At 41.5% G+C, this 22,693-nt stretch overlaps 1 protein-coding gene across 4 annotated transcripts in view; it reads right to left on the reverse strand.

The window, feature by feature from the left end:
• The window catches only part of SLC18A2 (solute carrier family 18 member A2), a 68,825-nt gene that overhangs the window by 37,406 nt on the left and 8,726 nt on the right, over positions 1-22,693 (reverse strand). For all 4 annotated transcript variants that reach the window (XM_053309481.1, XM_053309480.1, XM_053309482.1 and 1 more), the window contains 6 exons: positions 6,454-6,512; positions 5,320-5,403; positions 4,690-4,782; positions 2,284-2,373; positions 2,146-2,189; positions 2,005-2,065 (listed from right to left, as the gene is read on the reverse strand). In XM_053309481.1, the coding sequence (XP_053165456.1) occupies positions 2,005-2,065; positions 2,146-2,189; positions 2,284-2,373; positions 4,690-4,782; positions 5,320-5,403; positions 6,454-6,512 (431 nt within the window). The remainder of the gene's footprint in view (positions 1-2,004; positions 2,066-2,145; positions 2,190-2,283; positions 2,374-4,689; positions 4,783-5,319; positions 5,404-6,453; positions 6,513-22,693) is intronic.

A 22,693-nucleotide genomic window follows, 5' to 3' on the forward strand; every position in this document is an offset into this window, starting at 1 on the left:
CTTGCCTGCCTCTGTAGCTGTTCGTGGAGTATAGCCACCAGACTAGTCACCATTGATAGACCTGTCCTCCATGAATTTGTCTAAGCCCCTTTTAAAGTCATCCAAGCTGGTGCTCACACAGCATGTTCTTCTAAAATGAACCCATGGTGTCGCACCACATCTGAAATGGGTCAATGTCTGCCTCATTACTAGTATGTTAACTAAAAACCCATTCTAGAGACGGATATATGACCCCAAGCTCTGCAGATTAAATACAAAATGGAGAGTGGTAAATTAAAAGCTATGAATGTATTATTTGTTTTTATTGTGGAAAAAGCCAAATAAATATCACCTGCTCTGCTCTGTTCTTCTCAGGGATTACACTTAAATAAATCAGGCAAAGATCTGTGTGCAACCTTTGCAAAAGACCGTGCATTTGCAATAATGAAAAATGACTACTAAAAGCAGTCTAGTAAGCAGCCAGTATATGTACAGCTCATCCTTTCTACTGCAGTCATCTATTAAATCTCTACTTTAAATATGTTTCTAAATAACCCTCCTTCCTCCAACTTTGAAATATTTTACATTTCTTAATGCTACCTATCTCTTAATGTGTCTCCATCCACTTACTTGAGACATTCAGTTATCTAACAGTGCTTTCTTTTTTAAAGCTAAAGCTATCTAGTCACAAGGAGAAAATTATACCAGGTAATTTTATGCCCAGTCATTCTGAATTATCAGCATTTCACTTAAAACAGCTTTATGAACAAAATTATATTATTACATAATTGTGCAAAATAAACATGCAAAAATTCAGTGAGCAGCATCTAGAATAACACTTCCCTTGCTTTAAAAGGTTGTCCATGTGCAACAATTTTTCCTGATCTATTCCTTCCCTTCCCTCTGCTGCCCCAAGTGTATGTCCTTGAGGGTCCACAAGCCCTCAAAGACATGTTTTTAAGGTAATTTTTTTCTCCAAAAATATATGAGGGTGGGAATTGGGAAGGGAGCAATCAGAAAAACTGTGCTTCATGTGAGTAATGGTCAAATGCAAGGGCACTGTCTGGATACGGTTCAGCATTATTTTCAGCCCCAGTCCAAAGAAGGTTATACATACTTTAGAATACACAATGGGCAACTTGTCTGACTCATCTTTTCTGGACTGGAACCTTTATATGTCCCCATCCTCTGAAGTTTCCCACTCTCATAATTGTTTGGTCTAGTGTTTTTGCAGCTTAAAACAGGGCATGCCAGGAGAACGTGTAAATCACTCAAATTCACTCAACTTCTCAGAAGAAATGTTGGTCAAATGCTAATAGCCATTTTTACCTTTTCAGTATACTGTAGTTATTGATCACCATCCAGTACTATGCTCTTAAAGAAAAGATAATCTATACTGTATTGAACTTGTGGCAGTGAAGCCTCTGACACCCAGCGAAGGGTCTGGAGAATGTTCTAAGGTGCAAATCTATCAGTTCCTCCCAATGTACTAGAACTGACAAGTGAGAACACACCAGCATGGTGTAGTGGTTAGAGTGCTGGACTAGGACCGGGGAGACCAGAGTTCAAATCCCCATTCAGCCATGAGACTTGCTGGGTGACTCTGGGCCAGTCACTTCTCTCTCAGCCTAACCTACTTCACAGGGGAGAAACTTAAGTATGTAGTACACCGCTCTGGGCTCCTTGGAAGAAGAGCAGGATATAAGATGTAAAAATGAATGAATGAATGAATGCTCTTCCACAGGTGCATGTTGCAGAGGAAGGTAAGCAAGTTGTCATTTAGGGTACTGATATCCTCACTGAAGAACTTATGAAGAAATCTCTGTCCTTTCATACAACCTGGCAACCATATGCAGACAAGAGTTCATGCAGCTTCAAACATTGTACAAACATTGTAAAAACATTATTTTCTACTACTCCTAAGTCACAATATTCCTTATTTCTGCTTCTTTTACAGGAGTATACCAAATATAGAGCAAAAATTGCCACAATAAAAAAATGCAACGATATAATAACTGCAAATACCTGCAGCAATAATGATGTATGGATCCCTCAAGAGTGTCAGTAACGATGCTCCTTTCTGACTCTGTCAATACATGAAGAGGCTCACAGTTAGGAAAAGTGAAAGATGAGCAATTTTTAAAAGTGTTTTGTTCATGTACTCACTTCCGGTTGTATTCTGGATGGTTGTAGAATTAGCAACTGTACAGCTGAAGGAACATAAAAAGGGGATGAGATGATTATGTAAGTTGAAATTCACAATTCAAAACTATTTATCAAATCATAAATATTAATTCTGCTTACCTCCATCTAAAAGAGCTAATGCTGCCAACACCAAGAAAGGTGCAGCCTTTCCAACAAATTCATACATCACACTTCCAAAAGGGGGGCCCACTAGAGAAATAATAATTTTAAGAGAATTTGCTGTTTTGGATCATAGTAAAATCAGCAGCAAAACTACTTTAAATAGTAATTCCTCACTGATGCAAGCATTATTCTGCCTGGCAGGAAAAAAGCTGCAGTGATCTTAACAGTGTTGCTTTCTTACATAGGCAAGAATTTATAGGCAAGATAGAATTTATCCCCAGAAAGTGAAAAAACTGAGAAAATATACAAGTTGCCAGAAAAGTGTTTAAGACAGTTGCTGCCCAGAAGTCAATGAATAAAATATCTGCCTTAAATGAGAATGTTGTTGAGCATACCCTTAAGAAAGCCAGTTTTATTTCTTGGATTTACAAAAGGAGGGCTGCATCTCTTGGAAATTCAGAGGTGTGTGGGTGAGCACAGGGCTCGTTGCCTTTTACCACTTGAGGCAAAGGCAACATACTGTGTGCTGGCCTTGCTCCCCTAGCCCAGAGCCGGTTCTGATGCTGCCCCATCCCTCGCCAGCTTTGATGTTGCTCCTTTCCTGCCTTAGCCAGCCTGGACACACCTATACAGCCATTAGGGGTGTACACAAAACCAGATTGCTGGATTCGAACCAAACCAGGCATGTTTGGTTTCGGCACACTGAACAAACCTCCCAGCTCGGCTCAAATTCGACCTCGAGTTCGGGGGTTCTAGAGTTTAAAAAAATTAACACTCACTACCTCCAGGGGGCGGGGCTGGCATAGCCATGGTGGGGCTCTCCAACAGTTCCTCCTCCCCCCACTGGCCTCCCCTTGGTCTCTCCCGGGCCACTTTGACCCATTTTTGTTATGACCCAGCCACGCAAATGGTCATGGTGCATGTGCGGCAGCCTCCAAAAAACGGCTTCGGCATTGGCTGAAATGGCCCAGAAGAAGGCCAGTGGGGTGGGGGGACTGCCACAGACCGCCCTTGGCCGCACTCATTGGAGGTGGTGAGTGTTCAAAAAAAAATAAATTTAAAACTCTAGAAACCCCAAGGGGGGCCTAGGGGGCTTCAGCTCAACCTTGAGCCAAACCAGGCTCAGTCCAGCTTGAGGGCGAGCCCTCGAGCAAGACCAGTTTGATGTTGAACTGGCTCACACATCCCTAACACCTGTTTCAAGGCCCAGCTTGCAGATGCAGCATCCCTTTGGCCTCTTCTATTGTGACTGCTGCTCGAGCACTTGCTGTCTCTTTCTTCAGTACCAAACTTGGAGAGAGAACATGCACTGGTGCAGCAGCAGCAGCAGCAGCAGCAGCAGCAGCAGCAGCAGCAAAAGAAAAGGCCTGTGAGACAAAATGAGCCCCTGGTGGCGCAGTGGTAAAACTGCCGCTCTGTAACCAGAAGGTTGCAAGATCGATCCTGACCAAGGGGCTCAAGGTTGACTCAGCCTTCCATCCTTCCGAGGTCGGTAAAATGAGTACCCAGAATGCTGGGGTGCAATATGCTAAATCATTGTAAACCGCTTAGAGAGCTTCCAGCTATAGAGCGGTATATAAATGTAAGTGCTATTGCTATTGCTATTGCTATTGCTATAGCTGCCACCTGGATCTCCAGACAGCTGTACAGGTGCTACTGGAAGGTGAGACTGGTGCAGGGGGAAGAGGGCAGCGCCAAGGTCCATGAAGCAGGGAGGGTGGAGCTAGCACATTGGTGAAGGAGATAGGGATGGGGCCCAGGGCCAGCAAGGGTTAAGATACACAGGGAGGGTGGCAGCAGTAGAGGTGAGGCAGGGTGGTAGCAGCAGGCAGGTAGGGCGATACATGAGGTACCCACACTCCCTGCCCTGTGGCATACCTGCTGCCTGAAGCCTCAGGTGGCACGTGAGCCACAGGGCAGTGAGCCTCATGGGGAGCCACCCATTTCCCTTACCACCTACAAAATCCTAAAGCAAAATAACTAGCATAAGTTTAGATATTTTACAGCTAAAATTAGTTACCTAACCGGATGGTGACACTGTCTGTATATTAACAACTGAATTCTTTGACACCGAGCAGAGAAGAGCAATCCTGAGTCAAAGAATTCAATAATTAAATAAAATTAATGTGAAAGAATGAAAAGTTAGAGTGTCATACATGTATCGTCTTCGAATTATACCAACAGAGGGAGATAAATTGTGTTAACAGTTTATTAGGGTTTTTTAAAATGTTTACATAAAATTTTTGTAATTTAACATGGTTTAAACATGGAAGTTAAACATAAAATAATTAAAACCTAAATTAGAGATGTTTAAACTGCATTTGTTTCAATAGATTGAAAACATTATTGTATGAATGAGGTACACATGAACTTTGCTGAAACTGTGATTTTCATCATACTGACCTAATACTCCCATAGCCATGCCTCCCAAGGCAATCCCCATTGCATTGCCTCTTTCTTCATCATCAGTATATACACTAGCCAGCATACCCATCCCTGCATGACAAGCAAAGGGGGCGGGGGGAGGAGAGACTGAGAATGTCATTTGTTTTCAATGTTGAAGTGAGGCAGGAAATTACAGAGATATGAACAGTGAGGCATACATGAACATGCTTCACATCTGCAAAATCTCAATAAGCTGAGCTTTGCAAGCCCCTTGGAATTCCAATGAAAATGAAAGGAATCCCTAGAGTCTGTCAGATTATAAAATACATCCTTTATTACACAGAACACATTAATTCCTCTAGCCTAATAAAATTTATAAAATAACTTTTAAAAGCAGAAGAAATTGCTTCCATCTCAAGAACAAGATGTTAAAGAGAGAGCGCGCACATGTCCTATTATCTCCATTTATAGGGCTACAGAATACTTATTTGATTGTATAAAATATGATTAAAAGAAAAAATAACTTTAACTGCATAAATCCTTAATGATGAAAATGATGAACAATTCATAGCTAGGAATATGATTGTTGCTCAAAATGACAGAGCTAAAAAATAGTCATCTACATCATGCATACCTATTAGTACCTACCAGCTACAGAAGAACAAGAAGAGCCAACTCCTTGAAGAGATCTTGCTATAAACAGTAACGTATAGCTTTCTGAAAAGGCAAACACTGTGGAAGAGGCAGAAGTGTTTTTAACAACTGGATTACATCTAACTAGATTTACAAGTTAACTGTCATCAAAACTCACTGTTATCAAAACCCATTGAATTTAAACAAGTGTTTTCGCTGAGATGACTTTTTTTAATGCTAACTGAATAATTTTCTTTTGCTGAATATATATTTATCACTTTTAAATTATTGTTGTTTTTAATTTGTCCAGGCCATCTAGTTACACAAGAATACAGAAAACCAAGCATTAGGGGAAAAACACTTTATAAGGTTTTATCTCTAAAGACATTTCACAATTGTTTTTAAAAAACATTGCTTTTATTTTATTTTTTAAAAAAAACCCCACAGAAATTCACCACCACCACCCACTCGAGTGTAAGTTTTGTACTGAAAATGCCACATGTATTGAAAGCCAGCCTAGTTCCAAGACTCTATGGGAACATTACTCAGAATACAACAAATAAAATGTAATCATTTAAGGAGTCACTCTAAGGAATGACAGAAGGGCAAACCACTTCCCATACACCCATGGTTGCTTACAGATTGGCAAAGGAATAAAAGAAATATGAAATAAATATAAGGAATGAAAGAAATACAAGAAAGAAAAGATTAGTAGCCATTTCTTTCCCACCTACTGTACTCAGAGTGATGCTAGGCTAGACAAGGAGAGCAAATATTTAGGCTCTAGCCATGCCCAAAACAATGAAATTAGGAGAAGTCACTTCCATACCACAGCATTATGAAACAGGTAGGTAGATTGTAAACCCCTCCCGTATTCTACCAAAGAAAACCACAGGGCTCTGTGGGTGCCAGGAGTCGAAATCGACTTGACGGCACACTTTACCTTAGGGAGAAGTGGCTTCTTTGTTAATTAATGTTTGGTTCTAACCAGTGGTCACATATGGTTTCAGTAATGGTTTCAGGTACCTCAGAACAAAAGGATATCTGATACTGACAAGACCTGCAAAATAGAAGTGTACAGAATTTCCTTTCTGTTTCTTCTTCCCTCTGCAGCACATGGGAGTTAGACAGGAGAAAAATAGCACTTACTAATTGTTGAGACAAACATGATGCAGAAGCCAGCAAACATGGGAATCTGATAGCCTATTCTGGAAAACAAAACACACACAGTATTTTGGCTTGCTATATAACTTTTCCTATAGTTTAATGTATCTCAAAAGAACTTTTGTTTTTTTCTTTCATAAAGCTCAAAAAAGATCAATGGCCGGCATGTCACACAGTGCACCATGGGCAGGTCTGCATTGCCAGCACTGCTGCAGATATCTAAAACAATGCACCCTTGTGCCAATATATAGTGTTATGAGATTGCGCTTGCACAGCTCTACAGCCACTGGAAATCATGGCTGTATCATCATGCAAGTATGCCTGTACAATGTTATGCATTCACACAAAATCCCTCTTGTGCAACAGTGCCTGTGGTGTTTTAGACACCCACAATAATAAGAATGGTGCAGAATAGCCCGTGGTATGCTGCACAGCATGTCAGCTGCTATAATTTACATGGTCTTTCCAGTGATCTCTCCTCTAAACCCAAGCCCTGAGCATTTAGCTTTAATAATACTAAAAGTATCAGGTGCTCCCAGACTATCACTGTACAAATTGTTTAGTAACTTCTTTACCACAGGCAAAGGTGAAGGAGAACTAAACATTACCCCAAATACTGATGCCATCAAATGCATTATCACGTTGAATTCTTTCTCCTTTCAAACCAAACACAATAATGGAAACACACGATGGATATGTGTTGTGTACTTCATTCCCCCAACCCAAAATGATGACCAGAAGCATAGACTTCTCAATTTCCAGGGGGTGGGGGATAGGGCACAAGGTTAAACCTGGGACAGGTGTATTCATCTATATTTTATTTATTTATTATTTAAAATATTTCTATAACACCCAAAACTTACATCTCTGGGCAGTTTAAAACATTAAAAACATTTAAAGCCCACTATTAATTTTTTTTTTAATTAAAATATGTATTCATCGTTTATACTTCTTGAAAATTGATCATATAGTTTTTAAAATGGAATATATTTTTAAGCTCTGTAAATTGAAGCCCACAATCTAAAATACAGTAAAAATCAATAAACTTCTTTCATGAATTAAAGCAATATTATAGCAGCCAAGGCATTGAAAAGCAGCTAACTACAGAGTGAACCAATGAGAACCAATGCATTCAGTCTATTCTTCCACACTGAATGTATTTTTCGTATCTATGCTGCCTGGATGAACTCGTTAGCTATCATATATGTTGTCTTTAATGATAAAAACAAAATGAAGATGAGAGCATCTCTCTCTCTCTAAAAGGAAGGTTTAAGGCAGCAGAACCTCTTACATCCCTTGGAGAACCAGCTTATTCCCCCACCTGCCCAGTGGTGGCTGGTGATTTGTTGGGTGTGTGTGTGCAGGAGAGATACACAAACCTTTGGATAACCACTGTATGCCAAAAGTAAGCCCTTAAACTAAAGAATCAAAGGGTAATATAGCATATTTCAGTACTTTAATCATGGTTAATGAAATCATATCTATGAAGTACTTTCAATACTCAAAAACCTAATATAAATACTATTATTCACCATACTGGTATATTTCCCAAAATAAAAGCCCTATTTAGACATTAATTTAAAGGTGCTCTACTTGTGTAGGGCTATAGCCTCTCCACTACAGACTACACAGGCATCAGCAACACAGCTTCTGGCTCCCTTCAAGCAAAACCCCAAAGAAAGAACTACAACATACAAACAACTCGGATCCAAGCACTTAAACAAAAATAAATTCCCTGACATGTCTAACAAGACTGGTCACTATCCTCTGGAAAAGTACTTATTAGTCTGAGATAAAACTGTTACTAGCAGTGTATGTGTGAATTACTAAGACTGGATGAAAGATGAATCCAAGATTACAGGACTGTGTCAATGGGAATAATCATTAACACGATTAGAAGATGGCATAAGCCATTGCTGAATATTGTGTTGCAGTCAAAATGTAAAACGGAAAGTGCCTGCTACAAATCAGGATCGAATTCTATTTTTTATTACCATAGGGCATATTAGCCGATATCAGCATAGTTGCACCAACGGCACAGCAACATTATTTTGTTGACATACATACTCACAAAGTTCTTGCACGTATGTTACACAGGCACAAGGTTGTGGTACTTGCACCAAGTCTGAAGCTTGCATTCCAGACTAGTGTTGCACTGGCACAAATGTGTTTCCATTTGTGCAACAAGGCACACAACCTGTGCCATGTCATTCCCTGTTTTACAGGGAATTTTTTGTGCAGCAGTACAAGTGTGCAATTTCAAGCATCTCTGTGCCTTCACACAGCTATGTTATCTTCATTAGTACTAGCGGCAGTGTGCACTTTTTTGTGCAAGCTGTTTGTTAATCTGAATGTCAGCCACTAATAATATCTATGGCACTTTGAGTTCCATTTATTTCAAGGAGAAAGTTACAAACACAAGTGTTTAATTGTTCTGTTGAAATCAGTGGGAAAACAAATGTTTATATCTGGCTAGACTGTGCACAGTGTACAAAATATTTTCCAATGTATTTCTGCCTCCATCCTCACAACAATCCTGTATGGTACCTTGTTACTATTCCCATATTTCAAAGGGAACTCTGAGCATGAGAGTGACTGACTTATTCTGTGAACCCAATTTAAATTGAGATTTAACCCTCTCTTTCTTACATAGAAGTCCAATAAGCTATTCACTGGACCATGTTAGCTCCTTATATGACTGAGAATAGATTCCCCCCCCTAAAAACTTACACTTTGGCTTCTCCTACAATCCTGTCATTTACAAAGAACAAAAAACCCACACAATGTGCTACAGTATCATCCTGGTACACTCTTAGAACTCTGTACTCTCTGGATGCCATCCTGGCTAACAAAGGATGTGCTTAAGGGCTGTGGGGGAGTCTTGTGCAAGTCCCTCTGTACACACTTGCCCAAGAGTCCAGAGCACTCCAGAAGGAGTTTGCAAGATCAGAAACACAAGGCTGACCCTCAGCAATGCATTTATGAGATTTCAGAGCCTTTCCAGGGCACACAATTCTAAGAGCCCTCAGAGTACTCTGGACTCTAAGGGCTCTTGCATAACAGTGCATGCAGTGGGCTGGGGGAGTTGCAATAAGGCTTCCACTCTGTACCCACAGTCCCTCCTTATGTGAACACTTTCTTAGTCAGGATGTCAGCCTGTCTGCTAAGCTTCAGTGGCTGACCCACTGTGCAACAGTACATCAGCTTACTAATGTTGTGTTTGTGCGAATTGCATTACAAAAGTTTAAGGTCATTGGCTATAGTGGGCTTACTCTTGTTTAATGGAATCTGTGCAACATAAAATGTTACTAGGCTGATTTACTGTTGTGCAACATGTTAGTGAATATTTCCCATTGCGGAAAAACAGACCTGATTAGTTGTTACCATGCACAGTTATGCACATACGCTAAGAAACAAGTTGTAATGGCTTACATTCTGGTAATACTGCTAATGTACTACTGTCAGCTGCACAAGGTACAACGTAGTAGACAATCTGCTGTAAGTACTTATTGCAAATGTCTTGTTATTTTAAACAAATAGTCATTCACCAAAGTTCATACAGTACCACCAGTTTTATTCCACTTCCAATCAGTTTCAGTCTTAATCATAAATTTATTTATTTATTTAACATATTTGTATACCAGCCAAAACACAAGTCTCTGGGTGGTTTACAACAATAAAAACAAGTAAAAAGTTTAATACCTTACAACAACTTAAAACATTAAAACTATTAAAAATAATCAAACTATTAAAACAGTATCTAATTAAAAGCCTGGGTGAACAAATGTGTCTTCACTGCCTTTTTAAAAGTTGTAAGAGATAGGGAGGCTCTTATCTCATCTGGGAGCATGTTCCAAAGCCTCAGGGAAGTAATGCAGAAGACCCGTCCCAGAGTAGCTACCAGATGAGCTGGTGGCAACTGCAGACAAACCTCTCCTGATTATCTCAATGGGTGGAGTGGTTCATAACGAAGAAGACATTCTCTTAAATACCCAGGTCTCAAGCTGTTTAGGGCTTTATAGGTTATAACCAAGATCTTGTATTTTATCCAGAAGCTTATCAGCAACCAGCGTAGATCTTTTAAGATAGGAGTGATATGGTCTCTCTGAGATGACCCAGAGACCAACCTGGCTGCCGCATTCTGGACCAACTGCAGTTTCTGGACTATGAACAAAGACAGCCCCACGTAAAGCACATTGCAGTAGTCAAGTCTGGAGGTGACCAGCAGATGTACTACTGTTCTGAGGTCATATATCTCAAGAAACAGGCGCATCTGGCATATCAGCTGAAGCTGATAAAAGGCATCTCTGGCCACTGCCTCAATCTGGGACACCAGGGAGAGGTTTGTGTCCAGAAGCACCCCCAGACTGAGTACCTGTTCCTTCTGGGGAAGTGTGATCCCATCCAGAACAGGCAGATCAAAATCATCTCCTGAGTTCCAACCCCGCATAATAAGTACTTCCATCTTATCTGGATTCAGTCTGTTATCCCTCATCCAGCCTCCAGGCAGGCATTTAGGGAGATTATGCCTTTTCCCGATGATGCTGACATGGAGAAAAAGATTTGGGTGTCATCAGCATACTGATAACACCCTGCACCAAATCTCCTGATGACCTCTCCCAGCGGTTTCATGCAGATGTTAAACAACATCAGAGATAATACAGAGCTCCGAGGGACACCATACTGAAGTTCAAATTTTGAAGAATGACAGTCCCTGAGGAACAGCATCTGGAATCTGCCCGAGAGGTAAGAGTGGAACCACTGCAAAGCAGTGCCTTCCACCCCCAGCCCCCTCGGACGCTCCAGAAGAATACTATGGTCAATAGTATCAAGATCCGGCGAGCGATCCAAAAGGACCAACAGGGTCAAACTTCCTCCATCAATTCCCAACTGGAGATCATCCATCAGGCCAACCAAGGCAGTCTCCACCACTAGTCCACCCAAAAGCCAGTCTGAAATGGGTCTAGATAATCAGTTTCATCCAAGACTGCCTGGGGTAGGGAGGCCACCACCCTCCCAATTACCTTGCCCAGCCACGGAAGTCTGGAGACAGGCCTATAGTGGCTTAACTCTGAGGAATCCTATGCAGGCTTCTGAAAAAGTGGTCCTCCTCTTGAGGCAAGGAGGCATCCTGCCCTCCCTCAGAGAAGCATTTATTATCTCTACTAGGCTTTCTACAACAACCTCCCTGCCAGATAGTATAAGCCATGTCAGGCAAGGGTCAAGAGAATGGGTGCTAGGCCTCAGGGGCGTAGCTATAATTGAACAAAAGGGTTCAAAGAACACGGGCCCCCAGCTCCTGAGGGCCCTCCAGCTCCATCCCTCCCTATTTTCTTCATTGTCTGGGGGGCTGCCCGAGAGAGGGATGAACACGGGCCCCCTCTCCCCTAGCTATGCCCCTGCTAGGCCTCACTGTTCCAAGCAGCTTGTCTGCATCCTCACGAGTCACAAACTGGAACTGATCCAGCCTGACCACATAAGAGGAGTCACTGGACACCTCCGATTCAGATATTGCAGTAATCATGGGGTCTAAATCCAAGTTGGCCCGAATACGAGAGATTTTATCCACAAAAAACTCATTAAACATGTCACAGCGGGTAATAGATGGTCCCAAGTTCTGATTCAAGGGAGGAGGAGCACGTACGAGCCCTCTCACAGCCCTGAACAACTCCATTGGATTTGAACTTGCAGACACAATATGGGCTGAAAAGAATTGCTTCTTTGCCACCTGTATTGCCAGAGCATAGATTTTCAAATGTGCTCTGTGCTGTAATCTGTCAGATGCTAGTCAACTCTTCCTCCACTTGCACACCAGTCATCTACCTTGCTGCTTCCCTGTAGTTCTTCTGTATACCAAGGGGCCAATACTGAAGCAGGTTGGAGAAGATGCCTAGGAGCAATCATGTCACTGCCCTGGTGAGTTTGCTGTTCCAATTCTTCACCAGGGCATCAACAGGATCACCTGCAGAACCAACACTAAGCCCCTCCAAGGCTTCTTGGAACACTACTGGATCCAATAACCTTCTTGGGCGGACCATTCTAATGGGCCCCTCACCCCTGCGAAGATGGGGTATGACTGTGAGTCCAACCTTAACCAGATGGTGGTCCATTCATGACAAAGGGGTAATCACAGGAGTCCCCACCCACGGAACAACACCCTGATCAGAGTGAAAGGCCAGATCAAGCATGTGACCAGCAACGTGCATCGGTCCTGAGACCCTTTGGAATAGGCCCATAGTTGTCATAGCATCTACAAACTCCTGAGCATCCCCAGACAGGTCTCAAAATGGACAATGGAGCCAGCATGGTGTAGTGGCTACAGTACTGGACTAGGACCAGGGAGACCCGAGTTCAAATCCCCATTCAGCCATGAAACTAGCTGGGTGACTCTGGGCCAGTCACTTCTCTCTCAGCCTAACCTACTTCACAGAGTTGTTGTGAGGAGAAACCTAAGTATGTAGTACACCGCTCTGGGCTCCTTGGAGGAAGAGCGGGATATAAAACGTAAAAAATAAATTAAATAAAAATAAATAAGTCCCCCAGCACCACAAGCCTGGGGGACTCCAATGTCAAACCCAAGACCAGGTCCGTCAGCTCAGTTAGGGACTCCATTGGGCAACAGAGCAATAGGTACACCAACAGAAGTCCCAGTCTCTCCCTGGTCCCCAAACTTAGGTACATACATTCAATATGGTCAGACACTTCAACAGGAACTGCTGACTCACTCCCTTGGCCCCGATCTCACACAGACTCACCCACAGGACAGCAGCCACAGCCCCACAAGTTAGGGGGCACACAGGCTGGCAGGCTAACAACTGCAGACGACAGCAACACAGCTTCTCACCACTGGGCAGCAGTTGTCTCTGGGAATCAGATGTTAAGGTGTCTTCCTCCCTGCAAGGCTTATGGCAAATGAGGCACAGGGCAGCAGACCTTTTATAAGCCCAGAAAGGTGGCTAGTCTGCTTAGATTGTCCTCAGGAACTGCTGAATCACTCCCCCTGGCCCTGATCCCACACAGACTCACCCACAGACAGCAGCCACAGCCCCACAAGTTAGGGGGTACACATAATGTAGTGGGAGGGGGAGTAAAAATAACTGGCTTACATATTGCACAGAGAATTGGACACTTAAGAGGGAAGTGTTGGAGCTGCCTGCAAGCCAGTGTAAAGCATGTCTATGCAGCTTGCGAAGGCTGCTAAGCATGGCTACTAAGCAGTGCATAATCCCAGCTGCAGTGGTGCTCTTGTTGGGATTACACACTACTTAGTATAGCTATTTAGCAGCCCTCCATTTGCAAGCTTCATTGGCGTGCTTTGCATTGGTTTGCAGACAGTTCCCGCACTTCTTTCCTAAATGTCTAGTTCTCTGCACAGCATGTAAGCCAATGGTTATGTTTAAAAAGAAAAACAAAAAACTGGTTTTAAACATTTAAATCATGTCTTTGCAATTTTAAATAGGACCTTTAAAAAAAAAACTTCTAAAGTGTTCATTTTAAACAAGTTGTTCTAGTAAGAATTAATCAGCCTACTTTCCTTTCTCAGTCTCTACAGTTTGGTTCAAATTGAGATCCACAAGCTCGATCTCTTGCACCTCAAATGTTCACACGTATGCCATCTTGGATCACGGTGGATGTCATCATTACAAACTCAATAACTGAGGTGTCCCTGTGTGTCATTCACTACAACTGTACCAAATTTGGTCCAAACCTCAAGTTAGTGCATTTGCACTTCAAAAATTCACATGTCCACCAAGTTGGATTGGGGTGGCTGACATCACAAACTAAGCCATTGAGGTTTCCCCATGTGTCCCTACATCTGTAGCAAATTTGATTCAAATAGGTTAAGCAATTCATAAGTTAGCTCACTTGTACCTCAAAAGTTTATGCATCTGCCATCTTGAATCAGGGTGTATGACATCATCACAAACTATGCCATTGAGGTGTCCCTATGCGTCACTCACTACAACTGTACCTAGTTTGGTTCAAATTGGTTAGACAGTCCACAAGTTAACCCACTGGCGGCTCAAACATTCATGCATCCACCATATTGGGTTTGGGGTAGATGACATCATCACAAACTATGCCATTGAGTTTTTCCCAGGTGCCCCTACATCTGTAGCAAATTTGATTCAAATAGGTTAAGCAATTCATAAGTTAGCTCACTTATGCCTCAAAAGTTTATGCATCCGCCATCTTGGATTGGGGTGAATGACATCATCACAAACTACACCATTGAGGTGTCCCTAGGTGTCCACAAAACTGTACCTGATTTGGTTCATATTTGTGCAGGCGTTGTAAAGTTGATAGTGGAGGGGGAGACATGGACTCACACACAGAATGTCGGGTGATATCATAAGCCTACTGTAAAGTAGGCTAAAAAATAACATAGTTAAAATTAAATCTTATCACAAATATGATACACCTACAGTCCCTTAAAAATGTATCAATGGCTCTCTCACACACACAGCCCATGCAGCTCTGACAAATGGGCCAGACTGTAGGCAGGGTGGCTCTCATTAACATGGGCACAGAACAGGATGGGAGAGAGGATCAACTGGACCTGCGTCTTGTTTGGCACCCTTCCACCCTGGCTCATTAGAACAAGCTGCTACTGGGTGAGGCAATATAGGAAAGGAAGCACTGCAACAAATTAAGCCAGCTTAGGCAACTCATCAGGAGACTGCTGCAACTGCAAATGTGAAACATTTATCTAACACTTAGTAATAATAATAATAATAATAATAATACCACCACCTGGCAATGGCTTAAGAATGGCAACTTGAAGAAAGAAGCAGAGGGTTTAATACTGGCTGCACAAGAACAGGCACTAAGAACAAATGCAATAAGAGCAAAAGTAGAAAAGTCAACAACAAACAGCAAGTGCCGCCTTTGTAAAGAAGCAGATGAAACAGTGGACCACCTAATCAGCTGTTGTAAAAAGATCGCACAGACTGACTACAAACAAAGGCATGACAAGGTAGCAGGGATGACAAGGTACATGACAAGGTACACTGGAACATCTGCAAAAAATACAAGCTACCTGTAGCCAAAAATTGGTGGGACCATAAAATTGAAAAGGTTGAAGAAAATGAAGATGTAAAAATATTATGGGACTTCCGACTACAAACAGACAAACATCTGCCACACAATACACCAGATATAACTGTAGTCGAGAAGAAAGAAAAACAAGTTAAAATAATTGACACAGCAATACCAGGGGATAGCAGAATAGAAGAAAAAGAAATAGAAAAAAAATCACCAAATACAAAGATCTACAAACTGAAATTGAAAGGCTGTGGCAGAAGAAGACCAAAATAATCCCAGTGGTAATTGGCGCCCTGGGTGCAGTTCCAAAAGACCTTGAAGAGCACCTCAACACCATAGGGGCCACAGAAATCACCATCAGCCATTTACACAAAGCAACTTTACTGAGAACAGCCTATATTGTGCAACGATATCTATAATAACCAACAGTATTGATGATAAAATTCAGCCATCCCAGGTCCTTGGGAAGGACTCGATGTCTGGATAAAACAAACCAGTCAACACCACCTGTCTGACTGTGTAAACAAGAAATAAAATATCAGTTAATCAGTTCTTGTGTTTGATTTACTTATTATTCCTAATGTACTGTTGTTGTATCTGTAGCTTGACACTGTCAAGATATCCCTTACATAAACTAGGTATTATGTACTATTTCTAAATTGGTAAAAATCAAGTCATCTTTTTAAAAAATTATACAAAAAGTATACCTCCTAGATGTTCTAAATGAACTTTCTGTTCTAATGATCAGATTTGCACTGTTTAAGAAATATGTGAATAAGTATCAGTGGAAACTTGATTTGAATCAAAATTTTAAATCAAATTTTTCTTTTGGTTTACAGTGATGATTTACATCACCATGATTTAAATCAGTCCACCCTATAATGCAACTTTAAATCTGACAAAGAATGCATTTGAAAAACTGTATACAATATTTGAAGTATAATATACTATGTTTTCTTAATTAAAAACTGCAAGAAATATGTCTGATTCCTTTTTCCTCTTCAATTTAATTTTTGCTCTCCAGCTCAAAATTACTAGTTTGCTACCTTCGAAAAATATCCCATGTTTAATGTCCTTGAAGAACATTAGCCAAAAACAATTACAGAAATTAGGCAAAAGTTTTAAAAATTAAAATAATTCTCTAATATAGATTTAAGCTAAAAGTATACTTCAAGCAAAATTTGGAAATACCAAGTATCTTATTCTACCACCATGTATATCAATAGTATAGAATTATAAATAGAGATGTTTAGTCTAATACTAATTCTACATTTAGTGTTGAGTGTAAGGAAGACAAGTTGCTCACATACTACACAAGGGTATATGTCAGCCTAGTAATGTGTTTAAAAAATTGCACAAATACAAAATTTATGAAAATTGTGTTACATGTGATAAGCCTGTTATTTCCGATGGCTTGTAGGGAGTAATTACCTCTCCCCCACAGTACCAGTGCAACATCACTGCACAATTGCTTTTTAGTCTGAAAGTTGCCCTCTATTTATATTCACATTTGTAGCCCAAACACAAAACATTGTGTCCTAAAAACATGAAAAAAAAAGATACAGGAAAAAGTAGTCTGTTACGATGCACTAGGTAATTAAAACACCTTATAAATATTAAAATACATGTTCTGAAGTTTAGATGAAATAGCTATCCTGACAGAGAATCAAGGGAACTAAATCAGCACCAAACATTCCGTTTGCAGAACAGACTGTAAATACATATTTTCTAGTTAAGTTTTATAAAGAATGAAAACACCTCTCTCAGTGAAAATGCTCAAAGCTAATTATTAGCATTTATCCGTTAGAGACACTGAGGGCTTAAAAAATTATTATGATGCTAATAATTAGCTTCAAGAGCTCGATATACAATAAATAGTGTGTTATTTCAAGCACAGCTTTTCCAGGCTGGCAGGCACAGATTACACTGCATTAGCCTTGTATGAGACGCTACAGGGGAGCGGGACTACATGGGATCCTCCAGCCATTGTTCATCAAAATATGAATGCCAGGAACCAGAAGAGATGAGGCAGCAACTATTACAGCCCTGTCTCCTAAATCCTTTGCAGTACATAAAAAAGAAGCAGCTAGATGATCCTGCGCACTTTCACCATCTATACACTATTTCTGAAAGTACTTGAAATTTAGGGCTCTACTGGATAGAGAACCAGAGCACTTGTGGGCAAGTGGGAAGTATCAGCAGACTTGGAATGACTCTCAGCAGACTTGGGATGACTCTCAGATATGTTGGTGTTCAAAAAAAATCTGAAGAAAAAACACTAAGGGGGACCAACCCTCCTCAAACTTCTCCCATGTTAGTCAATGGAACAGTGAAAGCATGCATGCAAGTATCTCTCTCTCTCACACACACACACACACACACACACACAGTGTGAGCCAACACCTTCATGAATTCAGGATATGGCTACTAGGCAGACAAAACTAATACGGGCTTTTAAAAAAAATTATATATATTTTGCTAACACTGGCTGGCTTAGAGGAAAGTTACTGGAAGTAGGCCCATTGAAATTGCCTAAGTTGTCCTTTTAATTTTAGTGCGAATACTTCATGGCAGCCACTAAATACAAGGACTACATACAAAGAATACATGCAGACTAAGTTACCGAAAAGTACCACTGAGAAGCTATGCTAAGGAACTACTTCATTTCAATAGGATTTCTGTCAAGTAGATTTATAACATTTGTTAGCCACCCCATAAGAAATCATTCTCTAATTTAGTCAATATGTCAGCCAAAAATAATAATAAAGAACACTTGGCATTTATATAGAACATCTGAATGTTCAAACTGCTTTGAACAGATTATCCTGCATTCTTAAGATTAACGTTTCACTCTGCTTTGGATAAACAACAGTTTTCATCCTTTGATATATTGACATTTAAAGTAAGTTATAGATCCAGAACATATTCCCATGTAGTTTCTGTAAAGTAATACTTCACAAAAGCAGTTGCACTTTAACCTCAGTGAAACTAAACTATATTGATTTAGACCAACCAGGAGTTCCCAACCTATATTTATTATTTATTTATTACATTTATATCCCGCTCTTCCTCCGAGGAGCTCAGAGCAGTGTACATGCTTATTTTTATACTCACAACAACCCTGTAAGGTAAGTTAGGCTGAGAGATATATGACTGGCCCAGAGTCACCCAGTGAGTTTCATGGTTGAATAGGCATTCAAACCTGGGTCTTCCTGGGCCTAGTCCAACATTCTAACCACTATGCTATGCTGGCCCTCTCCAGATGTTACTAACCTACAACTGAATGAGGTTAACATGTTGGCATTGATAGATATGTGCAGTTAGGGCTGCCATATTCTGGCTTTCCAAATCCGGATACCTAATTTGCATATTATGTAAATTAGCTTGAAAATAATTTGAGCAGAATAGTTACTGCACGTTTTGCTCCATAGCTCCACTTCTACAAGGGCTAGAGCTTAGTTTGTTTTTTGTTTTTGTTTTGTTTTGTTTAAATGAAAGCTGAAATCCAGGCAAATCTGGGTGGGCTAAACAATCTGGGTGAGATGCTTAAAATCCAGGTAAAACCCAAAATTCCGGGGGGCATGGCAACTCTGTGCAGTGCACCTGGTACTAATCCTGTGAACCCAATTTATCTCTTTTGAATTAGTAATCTATTTCTCATCTGAGTAGATGAATATATGAAGTAGGTTTTCAGCAAAAATGAAGCTGAAAAAAGAAAAAAGAATCTGTGTTGATTCTTTAGTTAATGGCATTTCAGGACTGTTAGGAAAATAATTTTATTGTTGGTAGAGGGCACCTTCCCTCAACCTGAGCTCCTATGTCATCTTCACTATTGACAATTGAACACCTGTTTGCAAAGTTGTAATACAGTGGAATGCATACAGGATTCTTGTACCTCTCCAGACGTACCGGTTCTGTGCACTCCTGGGAGGGCAGGGGGTTTCTTTAAGGGGCAGGGGAAGTGCTCCCTACCTGCCAGCCCCCGCCCCAACGCTTCCCCACCACCGGCACTCTCGTAAAAGACAGGTGCATGGGACTGCAGTGTCTCTCTCTGCGCCTTGATCAGCATCACCACAGATGTGGCCGACATGCTGGCCACTTCCATGGCAACACTGACCAGGACGCAGTGAAGAATGCTGCAGTCCTGTGTGCCTGCATTTTACGAGAGCACTGGTGGGGGAAAGCGGAGCGGGGGTTGGAAGGTAGGGAGTGCCTCCCCTGCCCCTTAAAGAAACCCCCCGCCCTCCGAACCAGCTCAGCTCTCCTAGAATGGCGCTCCTAGAATCCCTAGCCAATGTGGTCAAAATGGCTGCTGGCAGCCCAGTCAGCCACAGACCCAGGAGTCAGAAGGGCATGCACACACCCTCCTACCTCACTTTCAGCCTGGGTTAAAAAAACAACAACAACCCTACCCCAAGCTACCCAGTTGAAGAGTGCCGGATCGGAACCAATTCCAGTGCTTCTCATGGATGGCCCCACCTGGGCAGAGCTGGTCATGAAAATTACCTTAGATACCAATACAAATGTATTCTAAATGCTGTGTATGTGTAGCTTCCTTGGTGCCACAACAGTACTTGAACCCTTGTTGACTTTGTTAAAGTCTGTTCCCTATGGGCTCCACATGAAGGCCTTATAATGAAAGAGACTTAACAGACTTTGACAAGAAGTTGTTGTGGACTCTTCCTAGCAGCTTTCTTATGCACTGTGTATGAAAGGAGGGCTGGGTTTTACAACATCATCCTGGCACTACTTTGTGTTGATTGGTGCGTTCCATGTAGGGCTAATATGAGGGTGTCATCAGCAAGTGGCATCATAGTTGTTGGTGAATGACAGCTGAATTGCCATGGAGTCTGTGGGAATAGCTGTCAGTGTTGCTATATTACATTTTCTGTCCGTTAGTGTTGCTCCACCTAGCCTCTTCTACTTGCCTACTTTTTCTCCTAGAAGGCAAAAGAAGCAGAGCAATGCCAAGCATTCAGTGTCAGGAGGGAAAACCTGGCCTCTATCTGAATCAAATAGTCATGTCTTGCCAACACAACTGGCACAAAAGCTGCCTAGCAAGATGTCCCACACACTCTCACCAGAGTCCATGTATTCTTAATCAAGTCAGAGTTCCTGACACCGAAGATTCTTTAAGATTAAAGAGTTCCCTGAGAATAAGGAAAACATCTTGGAAGTTTTAAATCAGTTATGTACATTCAGCACAATAGCACACTTTTGTTCTGTGGTTCCTCTGAATAGCCACCTATTGGGGGTTGCAATTTTTAACCCACAGTTAATTAGCAGAGCACTAAAGCAGCTACCCACTCCAGTTACAGAGTAGAATGCAGAATTTAGTTGTTGCAGCTATTTAGAGAAGACACATGGAGATTCTTGTAGAATAAAATACCAAGCAGATTAGTACTGAAGTACACAGGTGAAGTACACCTTTATTTATTTTTTTATATATATATATATATATATATATATATATATATATATTTATTCCCATCTGCTCTAAGAGGAAAGGAAGGGATTCTGACTCAGCACAGGAAATACCTGAAGAGTCATATCAGGGGTCATAGAGTAGAGATAGGTAGAACAGCTAGGGAGACCCTTACTCACTATCTCTACTCCCAATGCTCCTAGTGGTCATTAGGACCAGTAGTGGATTAAGTTTTTTGCTGCCCACAGGCAAAAAGGTTTTTGTTGCCCTTTTACCTTAAAAAAAAAAAGGTAAAGGGGGGGGACTTTCTCCTTGCCCACTCCACCCTTGCTGCAGCCACCGCTGCCCACAGACAGGGACAGCAAAATCTGAGCGGGGGGGGGGCAGAATTTGCTGCTCCTCATATTTTGCCACCATAGGCAAATGCCTCCTCTACCTCTCTGTTAATCCACCACAGGATTAGGAGAGTTGGTGCAAAAGGTCAATGCACTGGAACTCCAACACAACCAAGTACCTACACTTTCCCCAAGTCTGGTGCCTGGAATTCGCCCTTTGTATTTTACATTTCCCCACCTTTGCAACTTCACAGAAGACAAAACCCTATAAAAGTCTATGCTCTCATCCCCCAGTGGAGTGGTCTTTTATCTTGGGAGTTTGTTGACAAGAGCAGCCTGGTACTGCCTAAGAGCCTACCCAGCATAGCACCTGCTCATGTGCTCACCCCTTTCCTTAAACTGAATCACTGGAATGTTGAGTCCCTACATTGGGACACTGGACTATAGGGCCCAGATCCACTGAGCTGAAATTACCAACCTTGAGCACTCCTTGCCTAGGCCTGCTAGGGGAGACTCTCATGGACTACCCTGGACACTTGTAGAACCCAAGTGTCCTTGTGTCACTTTCAGTAGGTCTGTCAATGAGTGGATCCCTATGCATCCACGCCTGGGAGCCCTAGATTACCGAGCAAAATCTTTGAGTCACTGAGGCCATTTCCTGTGTGAGCTTGCCACAGCTAAACCTGAGCTTAGATTTGCCTCTGCCCAGACTGTGGACTGTTTGTTATTCAAACTTGCAAATTTGATTTTGAGCAAAATTCCAAGTGAGCCCCAAAACACAGAGGTATGTTAAGCATACACATTTTGTAAGGAGAAGTAGTAACAGTGGTATTTGTTTGCTTTGATGCAGGGAAAGTATAGGATTACAACTGTGTTATTCCATCACAACACTGATGTATTGGCCAGCGAGCATACTGGAAATATAGAATCGACCATCTTGGTGTCGTCATCCCCAGTGGAACCCAGTTTCAATTTATCTTATCATTTGAATCAGCTGCACAACATCAAACTGAGTATAAAGATATCTTTTTGTAAGATGGACACAGTGCTTGCAGAGCATCTGTTTTGGTCACTGAATGACCTGTGATGCAGATCCCATCCCCTTCTCTGAAGATGACAATATCTGCTAAAACAGAGTCTTGAAAGATTAAACAGGCATCACTGGACATGCCTCTCACTCCAACACCGACACAACCAACAATTTTTAAATTAATCTTCAGGTATAAGGCTATGACCCTGAGGTTCCAATTTACAAGAAGATCATGAGACAGAAACCTCCAAAGTGCTCCAGAAACACTGACCCACAGAACCATGTCCCCAGGCAGCCCAAACATGAGGAGTGTTTTCTTATAGGTCAAACAGCACTTTCAGGAGCAGAGGGAGGGCACTGAAAATCATACGCTCTTTTGCAAATGCACCT

The sequence above is a fragment of the Hemicordylus capensis genome, chromosome 3, assembly GCF_027244095.1.
Source record: "Hemicordylus capensis ecotype Gifberg chromosome 3, rHemCap1.1.pri, whole genome shotgun sequence".
Taxonomy (NCBI): Eukaryota; Metazoa; Chordata; class Lepidosauria; order Squamata; family Cordylidae; genus Hemicordylus; species Hemicordylus capensis.